The 17,373-nt window shown below is 65.9% G+C and overlaps 1 protein-coding gene across 3 annotated transcripts in view; it reads right to left on the bottom strand.

Annotated features, from left to right (window-relative positions):
* The window catches only part of CPSF1 (cleavage and polyadenylation specific factor 1), a 35,884-nt gene that overhangs the window by 11,756 nt on the left and 6,755 nt on the right, over positions 1-17,373 (bottom strand). For all 3 annotated transcript variants that reach the window (XM_039525495.1, XM_039525496.1, XM_039525497.1), the window contains exons 4-23: positions 17,120-17,262; positions 16,508-16,588; positions 15,530-15,681; positions 14,550-14,696; positions 13,775-13,914; positions 12,082-12,192; positions 10,784-10,877; positions 9,856-9,943; positions 8,096-8,221; positions 7,447-7,498; positions 6,928-7,022; positions 6,626-6,700; positions 5,891-5,971; positions 5,205-5,294; positions 4,807-4,917; positions 4,148-4,289; positions 3,658-3,836; positions 2,231-2,367; positions 1,640-1,814; positions 555-761 (exon numbers count right to left, since the gene is read on the bottom strand). In XM_039525495.1, the coding sequence (XP_039381429.1) occupies positions 555-761; positions 1,640-1,814; positions 2,231-2,367; positions 3,658-3,836; positions 4,148-4,289; positions 4,807-4,917; positions 5,205-5,294; positions 5,891-5,971; positions 6,626-6,700; positions 6,928-7,022; positions 7,447-7,498; positions 8,096-8,221; positions 9,856-9,943; positions 10,784-10,877; positions 12,082-12,192; positions 13,775-13,914; positions 14,550-14,696; positions 15,530-15,681; positions 16,508-16,588; positions 17,120-17,262 (2,426 nt within the window). The remainder of the gene's footprint in view (positions 1-554; positions 762-1,639; positions 1,815-2,230; positions 2,368-3,657; positions 3,837-4,147; positions 4,290-4,806; positions 4,918-5,204; positions 5,295-5,890; positions 5,972-6,625; positions 6,701-6,927; positions 7,023-7,446; positions 7,499-8,095; positions 8,222-9,855; positions 9,944-10,783; positions 10,878-12,081; positions 12,193-13,774; positions 13,915-14,549; positions 14,697-15,529; positions 15,682-16,507; positions 16,589-17,119; positions 17,263-17,373) is intronic.

Here is a 17,373-nt window from a genome sequence, read left to right as displayed (position 1 = left end):
CGGTCCCCCTCAGACAAGACGCCCCACGGATGGGCAGACTGGTCCCCCTCAGACAGACGCCCCAGGGACGGGCTCCCACCACTCCTAACCAGCGCTCCCTTGTGCCCCGAATGTTATCTTACTATCCAGCCTACGTTTCCCTTTGCTCCACCCCCGGCTTGCCCCCCCGCCCCTCCCCACCCACACATGCTGGCCGGCCAGAGCACTACAGCCCCCAGCCCCGCGCTGCCCCCCCAGCGCACTCCCGCTGCGCCCCCAGCATGGTATTGCCCGCACACTCTGTAAGTGTACTAGCTGTGCCAGGAGCTAACTCGTGGTGAAGATATTGGAGAGAACCAGACCCAGAACCGATCCCTGCGGGACCCCACTCGTTAGGCCCTTCCAGCCTGACTGTGAACCACTGAGAACTCCTCTCTGGGACGGTTTTCCAACCAGTTATGCACCCCCCCGCCGCAGTAAGCAGCCATCTGCGCCCCGCCCTGCAGCCCCCTCGCTGCGCCCCTGCCTGGTACGTGCACACAGCGCCGGGGAAGCCTGCCCACGACCCAGCTCACCAGCAGGTACGGCCGGCTCTGCCGATTGCCCAGTGCGACCAGCAGGACCTCCTTCACCAGGGGCATCTCCCCCTGCCGCGTCACCTCCTCCTTCTTGGCATCGCCCTGGGCCGCGGGCTGCCCGAACGAGCTGTCCACCAGCACCCGCTGGCCCATGGGGAAGTTCTTCACCAGGAAGACCAGGCGCCAGTCAGGCAGCTGATAGATCTGCAGGGAGAGAGACAGCAACTGAGCTGGGCAGGGGTCCATGGAGGCTCCTCATAGGAATCCCCACACAAGGTCAGAGCAGGGTCTGTCCAGCCCATTGCCAGCTGTCCCGGGGAGCTGCAGGGACCATCCCTGGATAACAGCCCCTGCAGAAAGGTCTCCCAAGCCCCCTCCCTCGGCCTGGCTCAGACCCTGGAGTAGGATGGCTGGTGCTGCTAGTCTCATTAGCCATGGGAACATCATGGCAAGGCCTTTCCTATGCTCTTGGATTCAGTCTTGTGGCCAGGAGTTCCACAGGTTAATCACGCATGGGGTCAACATGATTCCCTTGTCTCAGTTTAACTGCTCCCCTTTAGGGCTCCTGCACCCCAGAAGAGCGATTTCATGCAAGGGGGAGTCCTAGAAATGCCCCAGAACAGGCCCAGCAGCAGCATGGGGTCACGCTCAGGGGAATGCTGTAGCCAGCCGACTCTTGGGGGGATTCAGAGCAGAGCTGAGATCTGGCTGGGACTCATCTCCCACCTCTGGGGATAACCACGAACTAGGGCCTCGGTTTCACACCTCACCCACCAGCAGCACAGCATCTCCTGGGGGTCCCCTGGGGTCAGCGCCCCCACAGACTCACTAATGCCACAGCACCCCCTAGTACCACACTGGGGCATGTGTCACCCCTCACTCCGGGGGGAGGGCACCTCGTACTAAGCCCCCTAGCCCACCCCCTGCAGGCCGTTTTGAACCCGGCGGTCTCCCATCCAAGCCTCGACCAGACTGAACCTTGCTTAGCTTCCAAGATCCCAGGGGCAGCACGAGGTGGGCAGGGGCTGCTCTCCAGGCAGTGGCAGATCAGCCCCTTCGGGAGGGGCTGGACCAGGCCTTACCTCCATGGCTCCGTTCTCCCGCACCAGCACACACCAGTGCGTGGGCTCCACTTTGTACTGGTGGGGGTCCCGGTCAGCCAGCGGCAGGCTGCTGCGGCGCGGCTCCTCCTTGGTGGGGCTGAAGAGCGAGCTGGAGTCCCCGTAGAGCATCTCCTCCTCGTCGTCCACCGTGTTACTGCGCCGGGTGGCCGGGGCGGGGGAAGCAGGGAGCGGCTGTTACTGGGGGTGCAGGCGCCCTGTCCCGGAGCTCCTCCCCGCCCTGTGCACGCAGGGGGGAGACTCGTGCACCCTCTCTCGGCCGGAGCGGCCGGCACAGAACATAGCTCACATGGCACAGAGGCAGCGACCTGGAGGGGTGGGGGGCTGCCCCCAGCTGTGCCCTGTCACACAGATCACCCACCCTCATTCCCTATGCTGCTCACGCAGACACGGCTCCTGTCCCCCTGCCATGGGCTGCTGGGCACAGCTCGAGTGCCGCTCCTGGCCACTGGGCCAGGACAAGCAGCGCTAAAGCCACCCTGCCATGTGCGCCTCTCCCCACCCACCTGCCCATCCCCGATGGCTGGAGAAAGGCCCCAGCCTCTCTCGCACCTGATGTCCTGGATGACAGTCTCCACCTCCGAGTGGCTCCTGAGGGAGAGCTCATCCCTGGAGCTGGTCGTCCTGCTCTCCGTGGTGAACATGCCTCTGACGTCGCGGTACACGCACAGCGCGATCACCTTGGATTGCTGCAAGGGAGAGGCTGCAGGTACCACCTCGCACAGCGAGGAGATGCTCAGGCTGTCCCCAGTCCCTGAGCCCCGTGGGTATGTGACAGCACACGCCCCTGCATTCACACCCTGCACGCTACAGTAACCATCTCTGTACAAGGTACCCCGGGGGAGGGACCACTGAAAACTCATCACGTGCTGGTCAGTATCAGCCTGGTAACGTGTGTGGCACCATTGTGTGATGTGGTAAGATTCCCCTGTCTGGTGTGATTAACACGTGTGCCAAACCCCACGACCCTGCCCAGGCAGAAGCTGGCAAAGAGGCCTGTCCTACACCAAGGAATGGGTGCTCTGCTTCATTTGCATTGGAGCGTAAATAGTCGTCAAGCAGGGAGGGAAGACAAAGTAAATTCAAACGGGTGAGGAAAAGCAGCAGGGAACATCCTTCCACACAGACTCTGTGTCTCCTGGTGCCCAGCTGGAATCGCTTTTCAAGAGGGGGCCTGAAACTATAGAACTGAGGGACAAACACCTCAAGTCCCCCCTCCCTCGCCTCGCCCATCGCATTTACCGCTCCCGAAGAGACAAGAGAAGCAGGCGTTGGACTCTGGGGGAGGGGTCTGGTCAGTAATCTGCTGGAGCATGTGGGGAGAAACGCTGCTCGAATCTAATCTAGTTTGTTAAGTTAGTTATTAGTAAATGTCTGGTCTTTATTTTCTTGTGACCATTTCTGACTTTTAGGCCTCATTACTTGGACTCTCAATCTCTCTCTGTGTCGTTAATAAACTTGTTTTACGGCTTTATCTAATCCCGTGTGTTTAAACCGAAGCGTCGGAATAACAATTTGAGATAAACTGGCATATTCTGCCCTTAAAGGAAAGTATTTGCCCTTCCCAGGAGCGGGCTGGGCAGTACAGGACGTACATTTCTGGGAGAAGAGCTGGCACTGGGGGTGCATTGGGGTCGCCCTGCAGCGCAACCCAGGCTGGCGACCCAGGTGTGGCTGGCAGGGGGCAGTCCCACACACACGTTCAGGGGGTGGCTCACATGCTGGCAGGCTGGCCTTGGGCATTGTGAAGCAGCCAAGGCTGCAGGGCAGGGCTGACACAGCTCCCCACTGGTCTGGACTGTACCCTGATAATTTGCACATGCCCACCCCGACCGACAGCACCCGGGTGTGTCCCTCCAGCCCCACCCCGATGGACAGCCCCAGTGTCTCTCTCTCTCTCACACACACACACACACACACACCCCCGGACAGGGGCATGGCAGCCTGTCCCCGACAGCAGACCGCCTGCTCAGACTCACGTGGTGCAGCTGGGGCTTCTGCAGGGTGAGCCGGTGCGTCCTGCCCCCGTACGTGTCGCTCTTCAGCACGAACATGGTCACCTGGCCCTCGGCGCTCATGATCACCACGTAGGGGTCGGCCACGGCGCAGTGCACGATGGGGGAGCCCAGGTCCACAGGGATGAAGTGCAGCTGATTCACTGGAAGACAGAGCCGCCCAGCTGAGCCACGGCCATGCCCAGGGCCACAAGGCCCAGCCCCGGCCCAACCCAGCACCCCCCTTCAGATCGGAGCAATGGGTTCCCCCAGCCCTGCATCCCCCCATGGGGAACAGACTGAGGAGGCCCCACTCCCAGATCAGAATGGGGGGCTATGGAGGTCCCCGCCATGCACCAGTCCCGCCAGCACCGGACGCTGCAGATGGCCCCAGCGACCCGGTCCCAGCGCGGTGACCGGGCCTGAGGGGTTGGCAGGAAGAGACGTGGCAGCTCTGCCCACCCACGGTGCCCACCTCCTTCCAGCAGCCGGATGCCCAGGGGCGACACCTGCACGATGTAGCGGTTCTCTCCGATGTTGCCAGCGAACACAGTGGGCCCCTGTGTGGCGAACCCGCTCGTGTCCAGCTCCATGATCTCCTGACCCGTCTGCAGGATCTGAGGGGCACACGACCAGAGGGCAGTCAGAGCAGAGCCCCTACACTAACCCGCCTGCCCATCGCCTCAGCAGGCAGACGAGGAGCCAACCCCGCCCCTTTACAACCGGGACAGGTACCGGATCGCTCACCCCCCAACGCAGCCACCTCTGAGGTGGAGCATGCCAGCTGATTACCAGCGCCCAGCAACACCAGGGAAGGCAGGAGAGGAAGCTCCCCATGTCCCGATGAACCTGGGGGGAATCAGGGAGCTGGAACTGAACGATCCAAGCTGGACGGGAGGTTCACGCCCCACATGCTGGGAAAAGGGCCTGGGCCTTTGTTCTCTCTCACCCGAATATGGCCCTTGGGTCGCCCGCAGCACCCGGGTTCCCTGCGCCTGGCCTGTGAGGCAGTTTGCTGCTGGGGCGCCTCCCCAGAGACCAAACCGACTCCACGCACACTCGGTGCCGCGGTCCCTTGGGGACAATTGCGTGGGCTGGGCCCCCGGCAGCACATCACACTGCCAGGGCCCTTACCATGGTGGAGTCCTCGCGGCTCAGGATCAGGAACCCATGTCTCTTGCCATCGTCCTCAGGTTCAGGGGGGCTGGGCTCCTTCTCTGCGCTCTCCCCTTTGGCGCTCTCGTCCTGCAGGAGGAGAGAATGAAGCCGGGCCCTGGGAGCGCACAGCACCCCCCAGCCCCTAGGAGCCGAGCCCAGCCAGCGGCCCTTACCCCCGCGAGGGGACGGGGCGCTCCTCCAAGAGACCTCTCCCGACTTGCCAGGCCAGACCCAGCTAAGGAGCGTGCTGGGATCAGCCCGCAGGAACTGGGGCTCGGCAGAAGCCCGCAGCTGTGCCGGGACCTCTAGGGGCAGGCGGCTGATGGGCGAACCCAGAGCCTCCCCGTCCATGCCGCGGGCAGCCACCCACTGACCTCTTCCTTCTTCTGGGGCGAGATCACGGTCCACATGTCGTAGCAGCCGGGCAGCTCAAAGGTCGTCACCACTTGGGGGCGGATGCTTTTCTGTTGGGAAGAGGCGGAGGCTGGAACTGCAGCTTCCCAGGCGGGAGAAGCACCGAGACCCCAGGCTCCCTCCCTGGAGACCCTCATTGCTCCCGAACACTGGCACAGAGCCCAAACTCTGCCCAGCCGGGGGCCGCCCCTCGCCACGTGCACAGAGACCACGCAGCCCTGCATGCCCAGCAGCTGCAGCACTGCATGCGGCTGCGCCTTTAGACTGGAGAGAAGGGGCCACACGCCAGCCAGCTCTGCCGTGACAAGCTCCAGACGCCCCCTTCCACCTAGCCAGCACATGGGGTAGCAGAGCTCACTCCCCCGGCCCTGCCTGCTCCTCCCCATCTCTGCCCTGCTGGGGGCTCCCCCTGCACCCCCACCCCTCCCATAGATCTGCAGGGCAGGGATGGCTGAAGCCCAGAGCCCGGATGCGGGGCCTTCGCACGGTGACAGCCCTCCCCACGCCACACTCGGACCAGCCAGGGCTCACACGACACCCTCACCCCTGGGCACAGACTCTGCCTCCCCCGGCACAGATGCCGGACCCCTCCCCCCTGCTGGTGCCAGGCTCCCCGCACCGCACCCCCCGCCGGTGCTGTGCTCACCTGCAGGACAGAAAGGGCCCCGTTCTTCCCGTAGCCTGAACAAACCACGATCTCCAGGTCTGGCTCTGGGCTGTTCTGAAACTGCAGCCATGGAGACAAGCAGTGGGTGTCAGGAGCTGCCCCCCTCAGGGACGGAAGCCCCCTGTCCCCGCCCAGGACTGGCTGCCAAGTGGGGGAAGTGCCACCACCTCCTGCAGGCCCTGTGCTGGAGGACTGGCACCCAGCCCTGGGGCTGCTGCTCCTGCGTGCTGATGGCTCCACGCACCCCACCCCTGTATCCACCCTCCCTTCACCCCACTGGCCCTCACTGCCCCACCTCTCCTCACGGACCCCACTGCCTTGGCTCCGCGGAGCACTGCGGGAGCCCCTGCCCCCATCCTATCAGCGTCCCGCCCAGCTGCCCTGCAGCGACGGGGGCTCGGGCAGGCAGCGGGCTGGGAACGGCCATTGCTAGTGACTTGGCCTTGCGGGGGATCAGCCAGGACAGGAGGGAACAGCTGGACTTGCCTCCCAAAGCAGCCCAAGTGCTGCTGTTCTCGGGGGCAGAGGGAGAGGAATGAGGCTGGGAAGGCCTGGGAAAGCGTTGTCGGCTCAGGGCAAACGCCACCCTGGCTCAAGCTGCACCGAGCCCAGGGAGACTCCAGCTCCCAGCATGCACTGCAGCCAGGCCCAGGCCCAGGCCCAGGGGCGTGGAGACGAGGGGCCGAGCGCCCGTGGCTCTGGCGCGGGACGCACCTCCTCGGACAGGAAGGCGGGCTCCCCCATGGCGGCGTTGGCACACGGCCCGATGTTGAGGATGCTGTCGCACACCTGCAGGATACAAGAGGGGGTCAGCGCCCTGCGCACAGACCAGGCACGGTGACTTCGGGGGGGGCCAAGGGATTGGAAATGGGGCTTTCAGCCTCGGGGCAGCAGCTCCGGCCCGGCCCCAGGCCTGGAGAACTGGACACGGGGCCCTGCCCCCTGCCCCTCCCGCCCGGGCTCCAGCCAGAAGGACAGGGCCGGGGTGTCCAGGCAGCCCCAGGCAGAGCGTGTACCTCGAAGGAGTAGGTGGCCAGCTGGGTCCCGGACTGGGCCTCACTGCCGTACACCTCGATCTCATCCACCTCGTCCTGTGGGGCCGACTTCCCCCCTGCAACACAACAGCGAGCCGGAGCCTGGGACGGAGCCGGGGCAGCACTGCGCCCCCCTGCCCCGAGCCACGCCAGCCTCCCACTCCCCCCCACAACACAACAGCGAGCCGGAGCCTGGGACGGAGCCGGGGCAGCACTGCGCCCCCCGTACTCCTGCCCCGAGCCACGCCAGCCTTCTGCACCCCACTGTGTGCCCCAGCTCCCCCGCCCTGAGCCACGCCAGCCTCGTGTGTCCCCCGCATGGCCCGTACCCCCAGCTCCCCCGCCCTGAGCCACGCCAGCCTCGTGTGTCCCCCGCGTGGCCCGTACCCCCAGCTCCCCCGGCCCGATCCTATGCCAGGCACCCCCGGCCAATCCTGGGATGCAGAGACTGGCTCGGTCGGACCCCTTCGCCCCCCCGGACCCAGGGAGGCGCCCACCTACCAGCCCAGTTCCCGGATGACTCCGACCTCTTCTTCTTGACAGGGGGCTCCTCCTGTGGGGAACAGAGCAGCCAGCAGTGAAGGGGCTGACACCCCACCCCACCCCGCCCACCTCTGGGCCCGAGCCAGGGGGCTCCAACCCTTCCAGTCACTCTGCGCATGGGGGGAAGGATGGGGCCGCTTGGTGCTGATGGCCAGGCCAGCAGTGACCTACAGCAATAGCACCCGGGGGCCACTCAGTGGGAGGAGCTGGGGGCTCTCGGGCCTGCTCTCAGGGAAGCCACAGCACGTGAGCAGCCTCCGGAGAGGCCAGGAACCAGCTGGGCAGAGGAAGGGGGGGCAGGCTGGGCTGTCCATGCTCTGGGACAGGGCTGAGCCTGGCACCTCTTCCGGAGCTTTCGTCAGCTCCAGCTCCCAGCTGTCCCGCGGGAGACCACAGGGCGGTGGGGCTAATGGCTACGAGACCACAGAGCCGTGCTCCGGGCCCCTCGCCACGCAGCAGCCGCTGGGCCGGTCCCCCGACGGACGGTGCAGCAGCAACGCAGGGAATGCAGCCAGGTTGGCTTGGGCCCCGGCAGAAGCCCAGGAGGGGCGGGGGGCAGAAAAGCACGGGGAGGAGGAAGCGCCCGCAGGCCCAGGGCTGCCCTGACCTGCTTGTCGGCCGGGTCCTTGACGACATTCACGGGGGGCTCCTGCAGCTTCTCCGTGTACTTGAGGAGGAGGGAGTTACCGAGCCGCGAGCCCAGGAACAGGTAACCCGGCTCCATTGTGATCATCTGCGGGGAGCAGAGAAACTGACGCTCTCAGATCCACCCCTGCTCCACTCTGGGACTCGGACACAAAGGGGATGGGCCTGCGGCCCGCGCCAGCCAGCGCCCGAGCCTGAGCCCCCGAGCCCAGCCACGCGGCCCGCGCCAGCCAGCCCCCGAGCCCGGCCACGCGGCCCGTGCCAGCCAGCCCCCGAGCCTGAGCCCGAGCCCCGCCACGCGGCCCGCGCCAGCCAGCCCCCGAGCCTGAGCCTGGCCACGCGGCCCGCGCCCGCACCAGCCAGCCCCCGAGCCCGGCCACGCGGCCCGCGCGCGCCAGCCAGCCCCCCGAGCCCGGCCACGCGGCCCGCACGCGCCCGCCAGCCCCCCGAGCCCGGCCACGCGGCCCGCGCGCCAGCCAGCCCCGAGCCTGAGCCCGAGCCCGGCCACACGGCCCGCGCACACGCCAGCCAGGCCCCCAAGCCTGAGCCTGGCCACGCGGCCCGTGCACGCACCAGCCAGCCCCCGAGCCCGGCCACGCGCCCGCGCCAGCCAGCCCCCCGAGCCCAGCCACCCGGCCCGCGCCAGCCAGCCCCCGAGCCTGGCCACGCGGCCCGCGCTCACGCCAGCCAGCCCCCCGAGCCTGAGCCCGGCCACGCGGCCCGCGCCAGCCAGCCCCCGAGCCCGGCCACGCCCACTCGCACCAGCCAGGCCCCAAGCCTGAGCCCGCCACGCGGCCCGTGCCAGCCAGCCCCGAGCCTGAGCCCGGCCACGCGGCCCACACGCACCAGGCAGCCCCTGAGCCCGGCCACGCGGCCCACACGCACCAGGCAGCCCCTGAGCCCGGCCACGCGGCCCGCGCACGCACCAGGCAGCCCCGAGCCCAGCCATGCGGCCCACACGCCAGCCAGGCCCCGAGCCTGAGCCCGCCACGCGGCCCACACGCACCAGCCAGGCCCCGAGCCTGAGCCCGGCCACGCGGCCCGCGCACGCACCAGGCAGCCCCCGAGCCCGGCCACGCAGCCCGGGGGCTCCCGGTCCGGACTGCCACTACCAGCAGCCGTGTAGCTGTTGCGGCCCAGGCTGCCAAGCCTACACAGCTCTGTTTGAGTCTGTGGAGCCAGGCTCCGGGGCTTGCTGCCGCAGGCTGCCACTGGCTGTGTAGACGTGCCCTGCAGAGGGCAGTGGAACCAGGCCTGGGGCCAAGAGCTCCTCCGAGCCCCCGGAGCACATGGGTCACTCGCAGGGACACTGACACGGTCAGTGACTGATCCCCCCAGCCCAGCACCCACCTGCTAGTGCACAAGGGACCCACAGCAGCCCCCTGACTGCCCAGTCGGGCTCAGCCCCGCTGACCGGCCTCGGGCCGAGTCAGCATCGCTCTGGCAGCAGTGTCCCACCCACATGGGATGCCCCCACCTGCTCCCCCCATTGGGCCACCAGTTCATCCCCAGGCACATGCCGCGGATCACTGGGAAGCACGGCACCTAGCCCCATGGCCCCCATCTGCCCGCTGAGGGTCTCTGTAGCCCAGCTACCCTGGCAGAGAGAAAGGCACTAGCCTGGCACAGGGCAAGAGCTGGGATCCAGGAGAGTCCCCAGGCAATTACTAGCACCCCCGTGACAGGCCCCCCGGGAGACCCCTCCTCAGCCCAGCGGCTTACACAGGTGGTGAGGACGCTGGCTGCTGCCTTGTCGAAATGGAAGGAGCGGACGCTTCTCATCCCATCTGTGATGAGGGTCAGGACGTAGCTAAGGAGAGACAGGGAGAGCGGTGAGGCCAGGAGCTTGTCCCGGGCCCCGCAGGGCTGCTCTGGGCCAGCTGGAAGCTCTGCAGAGCTGCTGAGATCAGCCCCTGCCGTGGAGCCAGGCACGGCTCAGGAGCCCAGGGAGGGGCCCAGGCAAGCTCTCGCCCTTGGCACAGCGAGGGCAGCACCCAGGGGCCGTGCTCCACAGATCAGAGCTCGTGCCCTGGTGGCAGAGGCGGGGGAAGCACAGGGGGACATGGGCACGGATCATGCTGGTGAAGTCACAGCAAGAGCACTAGGGGTGAAAGCTCCGTGCAGGGCCAGGGTCAGAGGGGCTCCGTGGAGACTGGCAGGAAAGTGAGTCAGAGTCAAAGGCACCTGCTGGCCGTTCTCCCAGCCGCTCGTGTGCTCTCTCGCCCCCCGGGGTCCCCTGGAGCTCACCCGTGGCCCTGCGCCCATCCCTTCCCTCAGGGGCTGGCCTCACTGTGCACAGGTTCGCCACCCAGCAGCACCTGCGAGGCAGCGGGCCACTGCCACTCTCCCTGCCTCACGCACACGCAGGGCAGGGACTGAGAAACGAACAGACCCAGGAGTCCTGCCTGCCAGGCTTCCACTCTAGCCCTAGACCCCGGTATCCCCCCAGCTCCTATGAACCTGCGGCTGCTGGGCGGGGCGGGAGCAGGAGAGGGCGGGCTCCTTTCAAACCCTGGCTATTTAGAATCCATCCCCCCCCGGTCCCCCGACTAGGAGCTAGAGGGAAGAGCAGCAGCTCAAAGCCCCCAGCTCCCTGGGACAGGCCCAGCTACTGAAGGCAAGGACAGGAGAGCCGCCACTGGGGCCTTACATCTCCCCTCCTTTCAGCGAGATCACCATCTTGTCGTAGGAGATGAACGCCGCCTGCGCGCAGTCCAGCGTGATCCTCACTCCGTCCTGAATGCCTGCGGAGAGAGAGGGCCCCGCTCAGCGCCAGTGCGGGGACACGACGGTGCCCCACGGCCCAGCTTGGCCGGCCACGCCACCACGACCCCCGGGGCATGGCCCCCCCAGACTACACGTCCCAGCATGCACCGCTCCAAGCCCTGCTCGACCCTATAGGCTGCGCCTGCGCCGCAGCCCCCTGCTCTGAACACTGCCCCTCCCATGCCCCTGGCACCACGAATGGCATGGCACACGCTGATGCAATGCTCTATCGGAGAGCAAAGGAGGCACCTCTGGACGTGTTAGAGCCCCACAGCACTGCCGCAGTCCCCCCGGCTGAACAAGCCCCCTCCAGCCCCCCAGTCCCTTGCAGACTAACGACCACCCACAAGGCACGTCTGGCACCACAGCAGGTCCTCCAATCGGAGCAGAGCCTGTGTCCTGAGGGGAGGTTCACACCCCCAGCCCCACAACCAGAGCTAAGTCGTCTCGAGCCTGACAGCTGCTGGACCGACGGCAGGTCCTCGCTTCTCCCCGCGGCCCTTTCCCAGGGGAGCCTGGTGCACATGCCAGGAAAAGCAGCACTCTGCAGAGACCTGTCGGGCAGGGGGGTGCGGCACCCGGCTGCAGGCGGGAATTCAGCTCCAGGGAAAGGTCTCGGAGCGAAGAGCTCAGGGAACAGGACATCTTCCCGCCCCCCGCTGCCCACAGGCCTCGAGCCGGACCCGGACGGGCCACTGGAGAACTGGCAGTGGAGTCGCCATTCAGGCCTGGCCCGTCTGATGACAATGCAGGTGCCAGCTGGGATGCAGGCTCCTGCTGGCGGGAGCTGGCCTGAGCCCCCGCTCATCTCACACGCACCGAACTACAGCGCCACCCTCCCTCCCCACAGCTAGGCCCCCTCACGGGCTGTCGGCAGCAAACTTCCCACGCCCAGAATGGCCGGGGACGGTCGTTCTTCAGGCTACACGCGCCGTGGCCATCGATTGCTCAGACCCCGGCTCCCAACCAGGCCAGAGTCAGTGACAAGCCCTCAACAGCATCGCTGCCATCGCTTCGGCAGCTGGCATCTCCCACTCAGGCCAAGATCGCCCAGCCAAGCTCCCCTGAGCTCTGCCCACAGAGCTGCCCGTCCCACGCTGACGGGCCCAGGCCAGAGGGAGCGACCCCCTGCCGGCAGCAGCCCAGAGAGCCGCGAAGAGGAGGAAAGGCGCGCCGGCTTACGCAGGGGGAACACCGTGGTCCCAGTGGTCAGGCTGTTGAGGGACACGCCGTACGGCGGGACGCTCTGGTTCAGATACAGCAGAGAGTTAACCGCGAAGATCACCACACCTCCTGGAGAGAGAGAGAGCCCAGCTGTAAGCGTCAGAGGCGTGAACACCAGGGCAGGGCAGGGCAGCTCCTCCATGCTAGCCACATGCGAGTGCTGACTGGAGGGCAGTTTGCGGTGGGCGGCTGGCGTGAGACTCATAGACTTTAAGGTCAGAAGGGACCATTATGATCATCTAGTCTGACCTCCTGCACAGCGCAGACCATAGAATCTCACCCACCCACTCCTGCAACAAACCCCTGACCTATGTCTGAGTTATTGAAGTCCTCAAATTGTGGTTTGAAGACCTCAAGCTGCAGAGAATCCTCCAGCCAGTGACCCGTGCCCCATGCTGCAGAGGAAGGCGAAAAACCTCCACGGCCTCTGCCAATCTGCCCTGGAGGAAAATTCCTTCCCGGCCCCAAATATGGCGATCAGCTAAACCCTGAGCATGTGGGCAAGACTCACCCGCCAGCACCCAGGAGAGAATTCTCTGCAGTGACTGAGATCCCTCCCATCTAACATCCAGGGACTCACTGCACACACAGCCCCACACCGCTCTCTGGGCCAGCCTGGGTGCAGTGAGCTGGAGGCAAAGGGCTCCGGCCCCGGCCCAGAGCGCCCCTCACTAGACCTGCAGTTCAGCCCATTCTTCAGAGCAGGCTTGTTCCCCAGCATGAGGCTCAGCTCCCCTGGGACCCATGCGGAGCCGGGAAGGACACTGCGCAGGGGACAGCCCCAGAGCTCTCACTCACAGGCACCCCCAGGCACCCTCCCACCTGGCCAAACCGGGGTGGGTAAATTAGATCCTCGCCCTGCTTTACACCCTTCCCCTGGGGCTGGGCAAGGAAGGATTCGCAGAGCTCACGGCACCAGTTACTGGGGAACGGGCTGGGTCTGACCCCTTCCTCTCAGAACCGAGGGGTGTCTCTGCACTAACCCCGAGGGGGCTGGTGACACAGGCTCACGTCTGAGCTCCAGGGACGGCAGATGGTCGGAGAGGAAGCTGGGAGGAAATGGGGCTCCTTTAAGCTCCACCCTCAGCCCCCCATATCGCGCTCCAGGGGAGCGAGTGCCCCACACAGCAGGTGCCATTCTGTCCGTACGGATGGCGAGCGTCAGGCAGACTCTGAGCTGGCCCAGCCTGCGAGGCGGGAATAATGCTACGATCCCGCACTTACCCGCCACCCCATGCGCCCCAGGCAAAGCCCCACACCACCGCCCAAGCCCCGGGGTAGGCAGCCACCGGACTCGCCTTGCAGGGTCTCGAAGAGGCTGAGCGACTTGGCCACAGCCACAAAGGGTCAGCAGCGGAGGGGGGACCGAGCCCAGGAGTCGGGCTAGTCTCACGCTCTAGCCACCGGGTCACACCCCACACCTGGGAAGCAGACGCTCGTAATAAAGGTAATAGGTAATAATTGGAGTTATACCAATCTCCTAGAACTGGAAGGGACCTTGAAAGGTCATTGAGTCCAGCCCCCTGCCTTCACTAGCAGGACCAATTTTTGCCCCAGATCCCTAAGTGGCCCCCTCAAGGATTGAACTCACAACCCTGGGTTTGGCAGGCCAATGCTCAAACCACTGAGCTATCCCTCCCCCGTCTCTCACCTATTGGCTTGGGCACAGCCAGGGCCTGCGTGCAGTCGAAGGGCAGGTTGCTGAGGGACCAGATGACCGGATGGACCTTCTGCATGATGTTCAGAGAGATGGCCACGATGCTGCACGTGTCCTGGCGCACGGCCACCCGCCTGCACCGAGGGGAAGGAGAGACAGCAGCTCGCATACGCTCCACCCCCAGGTCTGCTCAGGGAGCCCGGAGTGGGACAGGCCGCGGCAGGGAGAGATGCCAGGGGAAGTGGGTGGAAGGAGAGAACGGTTGGGGTGGGGTCTCCCCCAGAAAGCTGGCTGCCCTGTGCTTCGGTATCACTGGTCACGTGCTCCCCACCAGCCCCCACGTCCTCCCTTTTCCCAGTGACTGCATCTGTCTCTGCTGCGGCTCAACTCACCTCTGCAGAGCGGTCTCCCCTGCTGGGTCCCCCAGGTTTGTGCCACCTCCCAGGAGGGGTACCCCAGTGCTGCAGGTCTGTGCCAGGCAGCAAGCTGTGCCGCGGCACTCACCGGGATTGGCCCACACTCCAGCTTCGCAGGGGCTGCACCAGCCACCCCGGCGGCCCAGAGCCCCCTGCAAACAGAAATCGTTTCCCCCCCACCGAGACGCAGCACCGCGCCCCCCGCAGCACCAAGTCAGAGCAGAGCACCCCCTGCCGAGTCACCCTCCAGCGCCTCCATTCAGCACCGAGCAGGCCCAGCCTTGCATGGTGCCCGCAGTGGGCTGGCCGGGACTCCAAGCTGGCAGCAGCCCGGGGGCGTGGGAGGGACGTACCCCGGCCAGGTCTGGTTGGGCTCGAACAGGATGAGCAGGGTGGGCTCATAGTAGCCATACAGGAACTGCATGTCGATGATGTTGAGCAGCTTCTCATCCAGCTCCCGCACATCAATGATATAGCTGGGCAGGAAACTCGATTTCTGGCTGCAATGGGGCGGGGAGAGGAGGGAAAACACCGTCTCACACACAGTCTGGGAGGCCGAGCCTAGCAGGCAGCCCCCCTCTGGCCCAGCGACCCCACGGCACCTTCCTCACAGCCTCCAGGCAGCTCCCGGGAGGGCACCCCAGGCTTGGCCACACTCCCTCAGACCCGGTGGCTGGAGCGCGACCTCCCCCTCTCTGAGGAGGAGCGAGGCCTGTGGGGAATACAGGTCGCAGCTCCTTGACCAGAGAGGCGTGGCAGCGCCGCTCCCGACGGAGCACTGCACGCCGACGTCTGCAGCCCGCAGGTAATCGGCTCTTTACACGCGCACTGGACCCCCGGCACACTGCCAACATGGCCCCCTGGGCATATCCGCTGCTGGGCATCTGCACCCTGCAGGAGATGGCTGGCTCAGTTCATGCAGCAGCGTCCCGCCCCCTCCCCAAACCACAGGGTTCCCTGCCTATTCTCACACCGGTTCTGGTACATTTCCTGGCCCAGCCAGCACTGGGAACGGCCCAGCCAAAGTGCAGCCCCCCTCCCTCCAGGAGGAGATCCTGGGCTTTCAGATCCCATTGCCCTCTTGCCTTTTCCACCCCCAAACACGTGACTCCGGTGGCCAACTTCACCAAGTGCCGAGTGCACCCCGAGGCGCCCTGCGGGTGAGAGCTGGGAGCGGGCTGTCGCAGAGCTCAAGTGCAGGGAAGCCAGGTGGCGAGCGGCATGAGGGGATCCCGTGAGCCAGCAGGGAGCTGGGAACGCTGCCAGCTTTGGAATGGGACAAGGGGCTCTCACCCTGTGCCCACCAGTGCCAGGGCTAGCTCTGGGGCCTTACCCCTCTCCCATGACCCCCTCGTGCTCGTCCGTCAGGGTCTCTCTCCGGAAAGGCAGCACCACCAGGCGCGTGCCGTAGATCAGCATGACTGCACAGCGCCCGTCCGGGTCCACCCGCACCTTGGGGATGTGAACGTTCTGCACAAAGCCATCCTGGGAGCACACACAGCGCAGAGATGAGCCACCCCGGCCTCGCCAGGGCCCAGGAGCAAACATGCCAACCCAGGGCAGCCCGCGAGGGAGCCCCCCCCGCTGAGCTTCACCCGCCCGCACAGCCACCCTGAATGGCAGGTCTCCTTCAGGCAACCCAGCCAGACAGCACAGGCCTGCCCTGGCGCTCGCTGGCACCCGGGGCACTGAGCTCCTGGATCTCGCTCCTCCGAGGGCGGAGAGCCGGGGCTGGACAGGGCACGTGGGGGTCACTCCCCCTCCAGCTCGGGGAAGCCCAAGCAGTGGTCTCAGCCTGGGGAACGCAGGCTGGCTCCATTCAGACGCATGGCAGAGGGTCTCAGGACACAGTGTGGCTCAGACTCAGACTGGATCATCGGCGGCCATGGTGGCAGAGCCGTGCTGGGAGAGGGGACCTGCCCCTCCTCCTGGAGCTGGGCCATCTCCCACGTCTCCTGTGAGGTTAGGCCCAGAGCGCTCGCCCCAATAGCCTCAGCACAGCTCAGCCTCCTCCTTTCAGACACCCCAGCACCGAGCCTGACACGCAGCAGCCTTCGGCTACGAGGGGGCTAAGGAGAACAGCCGGCCCCGCGGCTCGGCCACCTGCCCAAACACCTGGACTGGGCCCTTTCCCGGCCATTTGTCACACCCATCCCTCGGGCAGGGCTGTCGGGACAGGAAGGAGCACAGAGCTCACAGCACTGAGTGGGCAGGGCTAGTGGTTGCCACCAGAACAGCCCCCAAAGCTGCCTCCGTGCTGCAGCGGGAACAGGAAGGTGCTGACCCCCACGGCCAGCACGCAAGGACCGACCTTTAGCTCAGGCTCCTCAAAGTAATGGAGGGAGAGGGTCTTCAGGTCATGGGTGCCAGGGTCGTATTCCACCACCGAGAGCTACGGAGGAGGAGGAGAAAGTGGGTAAAGAGATAGCGCCCCTCAGTTCAGGTAGGCACCATCCACGTATCCGGCATCTCCACGGACTTCAAAGGCCTGCAGGGAGCACTTCGCCCAGCCCGGAAATGCAGCCACCTCCTGGGAGGAGTGCACGGCTATCCTGCACACAGCACAGGACAGGGCCCGCTGAGTTCAGCCAGCCCCTTGGTGTCATGCTCTGGCTGAAAGATGCCCCCCACCCCCAAGGCACAGCACCCCGTGGGGCACTGCCTAGGTATGGAGGGACTAAAGACCAGCACCCGAGACACTACCCAGCAGCCTCCTGAAGCTCCCCACGCCTCTGCCCCTCATCCCAGGCCTGACCCACCACTGCCCCTCACTCCAGACCTGCAGCCCCCAGCTACTCCAGTCCCAGGCCTCTGAACTGGGGCTGGATCTAACCCCTCCCACCGCTGGGCTGGGGGGGTGCATGTAGCTGCTGATCCATTGTAGGAGCCTGCCTCCCCCTCCACTCACCGCCCCGGAAGTTACCTTGGCATCCTTGAAGCTGAGCAGCAGAGCGTCCCTCTTGGCTCCCGCCAGCTGCACGCTGGCCATGGACATGACATTGCCGAAGAAGGAGAACGAGGCCACCAGCTCCAACTTCTCCTTGTGGCCTTTGCCCTCTGCATGGGCTAGCAAGACAGAGCGTGAGTGAGTGAGAGGCCGAGGCTCTGGGGCTGGGCCCTGCCCCTGGGCTCCACCTGACCCACTTCCACCCCGGCCCTGCGGAGAGGAGTCAGTGG

The sequence above is a fragment of the Mauremys reevesii genome, linkage group 2 (assembly GCF_016161935.1).
Source record: "Mauremys reevesii isolate NIE-2019 linkage group 2, ASM1616193v1, whole genome shotgun sequence".
NCBI classification, from domain to species: domain Eukaryota; kingdom Metazoa; phylum Chordata; order Testudines; family Geoemydidae; genus Mauremys; species Mauremys reevesii.
Note: the sequence above shows the minus strand (reverse complement) of the source record. Positions and strands in the feature narration are given on the sequence as shown.